We start from the raw sequence: 10,936 nt of genomic DNA, 5'->3' as shown, positions 1-10,936 counted from the left end.
TAGCCAGCCAGCCAGCCAGGTAGAAAAATGGCAGAAAAATAAAAGACGGACATCAGAGTATTTTTCAGTACACCAAAACGCAAAGTAAGAACCCTAGTAGCCTAATATCTCAAAGACTAGTTGATAAAATGTTCATAAGAAAGAAATGAAATTCTAATGGAAATGTTTCACAATGATGTCATTAGGCAGTGCAGGCAACAGATGGCACACAGACAGCAGAGTTGGGGACAGATATGCAGGGACAGACTGGCAGAGACAGGGAGTCTCAGGTAAGTTTGTTGAGTCTTTGTTTGGCAACATTATGAAAGGTTCTCCATTTTTGTTGACTTGTAAAATAGGAACATAATTGGAAAATGCCATGGATATCCCCACTCTCAACTTAAACTGGTGACTGAACTAAGATTTGTTAAAGGCAATGGTATTGCTGTTGTGATTAGTTGTGTAGTTTTGGGTGCCGGTAGTTAGGAGTACGGCAAACACCTTATTTCTTTGGTTCCTCAATATACATTTACCATATTACAATGTAGGCTATGTGTTACAGCACTAATTTTGGTGTCCCCCTCAGGAATTGCTCTTGAGAAAATGGTATGTAATTGTCCCCTCCAAAGTTGATATCAGATTTTCGCCCCTGATCCTATCCTAACTTGTTGGTTTAGTTGGAGATGTGAATCCAACATATAATTTATTAACTTGTTCATTTGTTACTGTACTGCAAAATTGATATTGAATTGTGTTTCGTTGTCAACAAATTCCACTTTGTCTACAAATGTATGATTTATATATTGGATTCACGTCTCCATCTCAACCAAGTATCAAAATGAAAGAATAAGACTAAATTAAATCCAACTTTATTTAAAGTTTGATATGATTTGATTTAGTCCTATTCTTTAATCCAACATATAAATCCAACATATAAATTATTCATTTGTACAAACTGGAATTGAAGTCAGACTAAGTCAGTGGCACAGATGGCACTATCCAAGCGAAGATACATCTCCTTCAAATGTAGATATTTGGTTGTGTTAACAACCAAACACAATTCAATATCCAATTTGTCTGCAAATTAATAATTGATATGTTGGATTCATGTCTCCATCTCAAACACAATTCTAAGTTAAAGAATATGACTAAATCTAATCACTTTAAATGCACTTCAAATAAAGTTTGATTTGATTTAGTGTTTTTTATTTTATATTTGGTTAAGATGGAGACGTGAATCCAACATATTAATGATAAACTTGCAGATTAAATTTGAAATCAACCAAAGCTTGAAACCCTAGGCCTATATGTATTGTCTATTTTTAGTTGAACCCTGGGTTGAATTGAAACTGTCACACCCTGATCTGTTTCACCTGTCTTTGTAATCGACCATCTTCCCTATTATCCCCTGTGTATTTATACCTGTGTTCTCTGTTTGTCTGTTGCCAGTTCGTCTTGTTTGTCAAGCCAACAGCATTTTTGTGTCAGCTCCTGCTTTTCCCCAGTCTCTCTTTTCTCATCCTCCTGGTTTTTGACCCTTGCCTGTCCTGACCCAGTACCCACCTGCCTGACCACTCTGCCTGCCCCTGACTCTGAGGCTGCCTGCCATCCTGTTCCTTTGCCCCTGTTGCTGTAATAAACATTGTTACTTCAACACGGTCTGCATCTGGGTCTTACCTTGATTCCTGATAGAAACAATAGCTGTTGATGACTTTGCAAATGCTATATCGATCTAAGTAGTTTCATTGATGATATATGACTTGTAAAGTATGGTTACATTTAATTTGCTCATTTGCCCTTTGGAATGACTTCGATAGCAACAGTCAATATATTTAAATATTAAGAGGTCTCTCAATAATCACTCTCACGATAGCACATTGGTAGTAGTCAGTGACAAACATAAAAGTTGGGCTTGGTTAAAACCCTGGATGGGAGGCCAAATCAAAAGCTGAAGATCAACTCTCCAGTAGGAGGTGCTGCCAAGGCTATTATTTGTATTTTATTTTAAAGTGTATATAACTTTGAATATCTGATGTTGTTTCAAAGGTACAAATTCAGCACAATTTCAACTGAACTTTATATGAATCAACAATATTGGAACAATATGCCTCAGCTTATAGGAGACATCCAAAACAAAAGTATCCATAACTAATAATAGTGGCCAGCCATACTGTGTTATCCTTATTATCCTTATTTTCACAAAATCTGCTGGATAGGATCCAAAACCTAAAAAAATTGGTTAGCACTGGTGTAGAGAGCAGCAATGGTGGGAATGGCAGGATTAGATTTCAGGAGATCACTGTGCATGGAGGACAAGCTGACAGCTCCATCTGCTTCCTTATCACACACAGACAAATAGTTGTAGAATGTCAGAGGAGTCTCTAGTAAAGTGCATCTGTGTACAGCCAGTGTGTATGTAGGTACTCAGACAGATTTGACAGGAGGTCAGCTTAGAGGTTAACAAAATGCAAAATGATGATTAAACCTGATGTGCTTAGATTCCTGGATGCATTCTTCCAGGGCACATTCTGTGCCACTTCTTTAGTGTTTCAGTATTTAACTCACCTGCTGTACCTTTGGGAAATTAACCTTGCAAAATTACTTCCACTGATGTGTTTAGATGATGGCATAATCTGTAGTGCAAATGGTATGTATTATCTATAGTATAATCAAGGTGGAAAGTTACACCAAGTCAAGGGTTAACAACCGTTATAATAACTCCTGGAACCATGAAGGGTTCTAGTCAGCAACCACAGTCCATTGATGTTGTAGCAGGATACCAAAGAGTCTGAGAGCAGTATACGCTGGGAAGGTGACGTCTATTTCCACCTCCACTTCCCTATCCACTTTTTCATTTTTTTACTGAACTTGAAGTTAGCACTGTCATGGCACTGTCCAGGGTTCTGAATGTTTGTACACCGGTAATAGGGAATAACAAGTGATTTTCGCAGGCTAGTTAGATGTCTTCATTGTACCTGTGGCTTCCACAATGTAAGTAACAACAGATGTGTTTACTAAGGATTGTCTTACAATGCTCTGCCTTCTTGTGTCTGTGGCTTGGCACCAGACCGTAACCAAGATGAACGTAGCTGGGGCTATTTTGGCTGCACAGACCTCCGTTGACCCACTTCATCAGCATTCAGTGTGAGAAGCTAGCAAGCCTTCCATCCAACCGCATCAACTCTTCATTATCAGTGTGGATTAAATCCAAAACCCTTTACAACTCTACACACAGCCTCACAACCAGTGTCGGTTTAAGAAATTATAGCCACCCAAAAATGTGATTTTAAAAACGCGAGGAAAATGGGTCTAGTCTCCGTGGAGAGTGAGAGAGCTCTGCACTCTAAAACAGAGGAAAATGGGTCTAGTCTCCGTGGAGAGTGAGAGAGCTCTGCACTCTAAAACAGAGGAAAATGGGTCTAGTCTCCGTGGAGAGTGAGAGAGCTCTGCACTCTAAAACAGAGGAAAATGGGTCTAGTCTCCGTGGAGAGGGAGAGAGCTCTGCACTCTAAAACAGAGGGAAATGGGTCTAGTCTCCGTGGAGAGTGAGAGAGCTCTACACTCTAAAACAGAGGAAAATGTGTCTGTGACCGTGCTAGGGGCTTTTAGGACAGTTTTCCTCTCTGTGCGACACCTAATTAGAATCTGTAGCAGACAGGGGAAGCATTTAATTTGAGATGGTTCAAATGTGCCCAGAAATAAGCTTTTGGAGAACAGGAGTTATAAGGAGAAATGGCAATTGTAAACGTAATCTTACACTGTAAGGGAAATTACTATTAGAAATTGCAGACAACGACGTGCAGTCTAGTTATGCAATGTGATATATTGTATTGCACACTGAGTATACCAAACATTAGGAACCCTCCCCCCATCCCCCTCACACCCAAAATGTGTTGGGGGAAGGACTCTACAAGGTGTCGAAAGCATTCAACAGGGATGCTGGCCCATGTTGACTCCAATGCTTCCCACATTTGTGTCAAGTTGGCTGGAGGTCCTTTGGGTGGTAGACCATTCTTGATACACACAGGAAACTGTTGAGCGTGAAAAAACAGGTGTCTTTAATGTTTTCTATACTCAGTGTATATTGATATGTGTCTACAATTAATATTGAGCACACATTCTACTCTTAAATATGTGATCTATGATATGAGGGATCAATCCCCAGATGTATTCAGCGGGCCTTAGAAGGGAAACGTTGCTTTAAATTATGCTAGATAATAATACTAGCGTTTAAATAACACTTAGAAAAAAGGCTTCCAAAAGGGTTCTGCGGCTTTCCCCATAGGATAACCCTTTAATGATATCAGGTAAAACCCTTTTTGGTTCCAGGTAGAACTCTTTTGGGTTCCATGTAGAACCCTCTGTGGAAATGATTGCACATGTAACCCAAAACGGTTTTACCTGGAATCAAAAGGGTTCTACCTCCCACTGGGCACATACTGGTTGGGACACTTACATCTAATTATAATCCGTCATGTGTTGCTGCCATGTTGTGTTGTTGTCTTAGGCCTCTCTTTAAGTCTTTCTTAATTGTTGTGGTTGCTCTCATCATGATGTGTCTTTTGTCCTACATTTTTATTTTTAAACCCAGCCCCCATCTGCGTAAAAGGAGGCATTTTACCTCGTGGTAGGCCTTCATTGTAAATAAGAATTTGTTCTTAATTGACTTGCCTAGTTAAAAAAAAAGGTTCAATATATAAAACATGTTTAATCAATGTTGACGTTGAACCAATGTAGAATAGACTTTGAATTGATGTCTGTGCCCAGTGGGCTGGAACCAAACGGGGTTAATCTCCTATGGGGACAGCCGAATAACCCTTTTAGGTTCTAGATAGCAATTTTTTTTCTAATTGTGTATGGCTTCACACATACGAGATGGCTTCATTGATTCAAAGTATAGGGTGTAGAAGCATTTTTTCTATTTTGCATATTTTTTTAGATCAGCTTTAATATTTCAGATTGTGGGTTCCATCAATATAATTGTCTACATCATTTCCAATCCCACATACATACATACATACATACATACATACATACATACATACATACATACATACATACATACATACATACATACATACATACATACATACATACTCTCCCCTAACCCTACTACCCCTCCCTTAATTGGCATAAACTATTAGACCACAACACTTAGGCATCTATTTCCAGCTTATACAGTACATACTATGTATATTTTATGGACACAGTATATTTTACAATAGTTATCCTTTGTTTGTTTTTTAGTTCCATCCGCCAGCTAGCCTCAACCCCTCCAAGCATTACTCAAAAGGAGCTAAAGCACAGATATACCTACTCTATGCTGTTGTACACTTTCCTCAAAATAGCCCTGTGAGGAGGGCATTTCACTACTATTCTCTTATTTTAACATTTACACCATGTACATGAGTTAATTCATGTTCATCAAACAAAATGTCTTAATATCGCCTTAGATGATTTGCCACTGATTTATTTTCCTTCTGATACTTGTCTTGGGTTCACTAGTTTCCTAGCAACCACTTTAAGACAATATTTTGTGTTACTTGTGTTACCATGACCCAGTTTTCTGGAATAATTCAAGGTGGTTAAATATAATTTGCAGGATCAATTAAAACCTAGATAGAATATCTTTTGAAGTCCAAAAACTTGTACAAATCTTGTTTGAAAGGTACCAGGAGTTAGATCAATCATTATCCTTTACACAATCGTAGAGTAATAAAACATAGACTAAATGTACAAAACATTATGAACACCTGCTCTTTCCATGACATAGATTGACCAAGTGAATCCAGGTGAAAGCTATGATCCCTTATTGATGTACTTGTTAAATCCACTTCAATCAGTATGGATAAAGGGGAGGAGACAGGTTAAAGAAGGATTTTTAAGCCTTGAGGCAATTGAGAGATGGATTGTGTATGTGTGCCATTCCGAGGGTGAATGGGCATGAAAAGTGCCTTTGAACGGGGTATGGTAGTAGGTGCCAGGCACACCGATTTTGTGTCAAGAACTGCAACGCTGCTGGGTTTTTCACACTCAGCAGTTTCCCGTGTATATCAAGAATGGTCCACTACCCAAAGGACATTCAGCCAACTTGGCACAACTGTGGGAAGCATTGTAGTCAACATGGGCCAGAATCCCTGTTGTACGCTTTCGACTCCTTGTAGAGTCCATCCCCCAATGAATTGAGGCTGTTCTAAGGGCAAACTCAATATTAGGAAGGTGTTCTTAATGTCTTGAACACTCAGCGTATATCCTCAATGCATATGCCAGCAAAATACTCAGCAAGTTGTTAGATCACCACCTTGTGGCCAAGACTGATGTTGAGGTAAGGTTTTTATTGAACCAATCACCAATGGTAGGTAGGGTCGAATAAAACAAGGTGAATGTTCTGTATAATGTTTAAATACTCATTATAGGAATTGTGCCTTATAAAAAGCAAATAGAATGAATGGCATACAAATGTAGCAATGAAAATACATTAAGGTAGGTGGAGTAATGTTTTCAATTCTTTGGACCATTCCCACTGTCGTATGCATAATTAAAGTTGATCCTGTCTTGAAACATGGGGATGGTGTCGTGTCCTGTAATTTTGCTCTTCTCAATGGACGTGTTGAAACCGTTATCTCTGAACATCCCACTTTTCAGCATGTGTTCTGAAAACTTCCGATAACTGCCATTAAACGTTGTCTGATGGGATAGGAAAAATGAAACAAAATCAGGTTCAGGCAGATCAGTGCAAATGTTTTTTTGGTTTTAGATTTTAATACTGTTTATGGCATCTTTCTTACAGGCATTTCATGAACGGTTGGTCTCTTGCTTCCATATATTTGGCTTGATGTCTGGTAGAATGGGTGGTTTATCTTCGTACTGAAATAGACAAATATTGTCTCAGTGCATTGATCATCAAAAACAAACAACCTTTTTGGTGCATAACATTTATTAGCAAAATGGTTACAGGACCAATGCAACTTTTTATTTCTCAATCTGTTTGTAACATATTCTAGTTTTGGGAACATATTGAGATCAAATGTTTCATCGATGAGAAAATGTGCAGAATGTTGGCCAAAAACCATCTTGCATCATCTTCTCCCACTACAACATATTTGGTGGTGAGTATACAATGCCAACCGGATGCTTCAGATTTATACATCCGGTGAAACATCTGTCTCAATGTTTCATCTGTGACAGCGGTGATTGTCAGACCAGGAGACATTCCGAAAATCTTCTCACTAAAACATCTGTAGCGTCCGACCGGTTTGGGCAACACCAGGGATTCTGGTTTTCAATGTATGAAAATGTCATTCGATGCATTTCTATGGGCTAATAGCAGTAAAACCAAATTCAATGTTCCATTAAATATATTTTTTACATTTTTATTCATTCTAAATCAAATAGCAAAATTATCCTTGGTATGACCATCTAAAAACAATTCCATATGTTAGCTTAGTAGAAAACCATCCGATATTCATTTCTTTAGTAAAAAAACATGTGCTGCTGATAATACTGCCATAATCGTCAAGGAAGAGGCAGAGGACATGTACAGTTGAAGTCAGAAGTTTACATACACCTTAGCCAAATACATTTAAAATCAGTTATTGACAATTCCTGACATTTAATCCTAGTAAAAATTCCCTGTCTTACGTCAGTTAGGATCACCACTTTATTTTAAGAATGTGAAATGTCAGAATAATAGAGAATGATTTATTTCAGCTTTTATTTCTTTCACCACATTCCCAGTGGGTCAGAAGTTTACATACACTCAATTAGTATTTGGTAACATTGCCTTTAAATTGTTTAACTTGGGTCAAACGTTTCAGGTAGCCTTCCACAAGCTTCCCACAATAAGTTGGGTGAATTTTAACCCATTCCTCCTGACAGAGCTGCTGTAACTGAGTCAGGTTTGTAGGGCTCCTTGCTCGCACAAGCTTTTTCAGTTCTGCCCACAAATATTCTATGGAATTGATTTTTCCAACAATGATGAACGTGTGAAAGTAACCTACATTTTGAAGTGGTTTGTCATCATATGAAAACATGACTGGTTGTGTTCATGGCACATGACTGGCCTCTGTCTGGGGCCTCCAAATCACTGTTATTGGCAGAGATGTCTGAATCTCTCTTTGTTATTGGTCTATTAAAGCAGCGGTCCCCAACCCCCGGGCCGCGGACCGGTAACTGCACGCCTATGTAGATATTCCATAAAAGAATCTGCCATTTCCAGCTACAATAGTAATTTACAACATTATCAATGTCTATACTGTATATCTGATCAATTTGATGTTATTTTAATGGACAGAAAATGTGGTTTTCCTTCAAAAACAAGGACATTTCTAAGTAACCCCAAACTTTTGAACGGTAGTGTACATATTACCTCGACTAACCGGTGCCCCCGCACATTGACTCTGTACCGTTACCCCCTGTATATAGCCTCGCTATTGTTATTTTACTGCTGCTGTTTAATTACGTTACTTTTCTATTTTTTACGTAACACTTTTTCTTCTAAAAGCATTGTTGGTTAAGGGCTTGTAAGTAAGCATTTCACTGTAAGGTCTACACCTGTTGTGTTCGGCGCAAGTGACAAATAAAATTTGATTTGAAATAGTATTCTAGTTTGCTCTGTTTTTTTGTTCATTCTTACCCATATGTCAAGTAATTATCTTTTTGTTTTCTCATGATTTGGTTGAGTCTAATTGTGTTGCTGTCCTGGGGCTCTGTGGGGTCTGTTTGTGTTTGTGAACAGAGCCCAAGGACCAGCTTGCTCTTCTCCAGATTAATCTCTCTGATGGTAATGGCTTTGTTATGGAAGGTTTGGGAATCACTTCCTGTTAGGTGGTTGTAGAATTTAACAGCTCTTTTCTGGATTTTGATAATTAGCGGGTATCGACCTAATTTTGCTCTGCATGCATTATTTGGTTTTACGTCGTACTTGGAGGATCTCTCGCTCACACTCCCTCTCTCTGCTGTGTCCACTGAGCAGTTGGGCTAGCCCTGCAACCTCATTGGATAATACCTGGCCGGCCTCTTGCTAGCTGTCACTCAAATGCTAGGGGCTGAAGCTCATTGGCAAAAACTAGAATTGCTAGGGGGCTGGCCCAAATTGTGGAAAATGGCACAGCAGTTTCAAGAAAACAGCTGCTTTCCAACATGGGTTACCATGGCTAATTGAGGTAAAACAATAATTCTGCTCATAGATTATGCATGTATGAACTACACATTGTGTACAAAGCGGTAGGTTTAAAAAAAATAGTTTATCACCAAACCATATTGAAATTTCAGGCAGTCTTTTCCAAACAGCATTTACACTAAAAGGGCATTATCATTTTCACAGTATTATTCCAACCTCATAGTGTATACACTAACCTATCTTATTTAAAATTAGGTTAGTCTTGTTATTGTGAATGTCTAGTTTCAGGCAACTGAATTGCTGTGAAATTTCAATGTTGCACACACACACAACTTTCCTGAAAATTGGAAGCATCGAGGCTACCCTGTGAGTGGTGATAATGCAATCGGGGACACAGCGTGCATAACCGCATTGCTGGTTCGATTTAAATGAGCACTTTAACATGCTGTAATTAGGATTTACCTGTAGCCTTGAAAGCAATCGGGGTTATTAAAACGCTTAGGAAGATTTTTGTCCACTTTGTAAACGTCACTGGTTTTCATTGCTTCATTGTCGTCTGATGGATGAGTTTCCACATAGTTTTCAGAATCCATGATTATGAGACGAAGGATTCCGGCCCCGATTGCACACGACAACAAGGAGTAGGCTACTGTTTAAATGAGTTGCTACCAACACAACTGTAACGAAGTGACGTCGGAGGGTTGGAACCATAGAGATCCTATTTTACGGGCCGTAGAAATTAGAATACTAGAATGATCATGAACCTTATGATAGTATAAAAGTCAGGGAGTTGGTCAGCCATGGTTTGCCAGTGCTGTGATAAGATGTTGTGTAAAACAATATATTTGAAGAATTATCTGTACTGTATGTTAGCTAGCTAGCCAGTTTAAGCAGAATGATAACGTAAATGTTTCCAATTAACTGCCAATATGACAACATTCCATAAAAAGAAATGCAGCCAATCCACAGCCATACAGTGGCTTAATAATTTGCTGAAAGGATTTAGACAAATTGTAAATGCAACAAGTAATGATATTGTATTATATAATAGCACTCACAGCTTTCCACAAAAATACAACATTTAGACATTTATGGTCTGTTTACATATGCTGTATTTTAGAGGCTATTTATACAGAACATTTGTATAAAACCCATATAAACTGTATTTGTGATTATATAACAATATTGTAGGTTGACAATAATTCTATTACACAATTTCAGATATATCCCGTGCCTTACTTTTATTTTACTGCATAAGTAAAACCAGGTAATGCATCACCTCTGCCTCTACTGCCATTCATTCCAATTGGTTAGGATTTCTCCCTAACCACAATAGCTGCCATTTTCACCCCATCTGGAACTTTGAGGGTTAATGACATAGCCTCTCTGTTAAAACAACTTGTCAATGGGTTCATCAGGGTCGCTTTGTTCAGAGACTGATTGTGTATTCAATTTCACCTCTTAGTGTGGAATTGAGTTGTCAATTGTAATGATAATTTATTAAACAGACACTTACATTGCAGTGCCTATTTCAAAACATGTCCAACTAGGAGAGTTGGCTATAATGTTTCTGAACATTATTCAATTATAGGCACATTTTTGGATATTTGAGAAGAACAAAAAAAAATTCCCTACAAAAAATTAAGACATAATAATAGGCTATAGCCTAATTTGACTGTTTCAAGACATATGCAGTCAACATAAATATAACAGTCACAAGGCACAGGGAATTTATTTTGCAAGTATAAATAAGATTTACCATTTAGAGTTATAATTTTCAAATGTCAGTGTTACATTCAACAACATATTTAAAGTAAATAATTCAATAATAATATT

At 38.1% G+C, this 10,936-nt stretch overlaps 1 protein-coding gene across 1 annotated transcript; it reads right to left on the bottom strand.

Moving 5' to 3' along the window:
* Positions 1 to 6,301: 6,301 nt before the first annotated feature.
* On the bottom strand, positions 6,302 to 9,743 carry pierce1 (piercer of microtubule wall 1). The gene is given in 3 exon segments (NM_001140581.2): positions 6,302 to 6,666; positions 6,768 to 6,846; positions 9,563 to 9,743. Coding segments are annotated over 3 exon segments (426 nt in total). The 5' UTR covers positions 9,724 to 9,743; the 3' UTR covers positions 6,302 to 6,480.
* Between the last annotated feature and the right edge of the window lie 1,193 nt (positions 9,744 to 10,936).

This window comes from Salmo salar, chromosome ssa24, assembly GCF_905237065.1.
Source record: "Salmo salar chromosome ssa24, Ssal_v3.1, whole genome shotgun sequence".
Lineage (NCBI taxonomy): Eukaryota > Metazoa > Chordata > Actinopteri > Salmoniformes > Salmonidae > Salmo > Salmo salar.
Note: the sequence above shows the minus strand (reverse complement) of the source record. Positions and strands in the feature narration are given on the sequence as shown.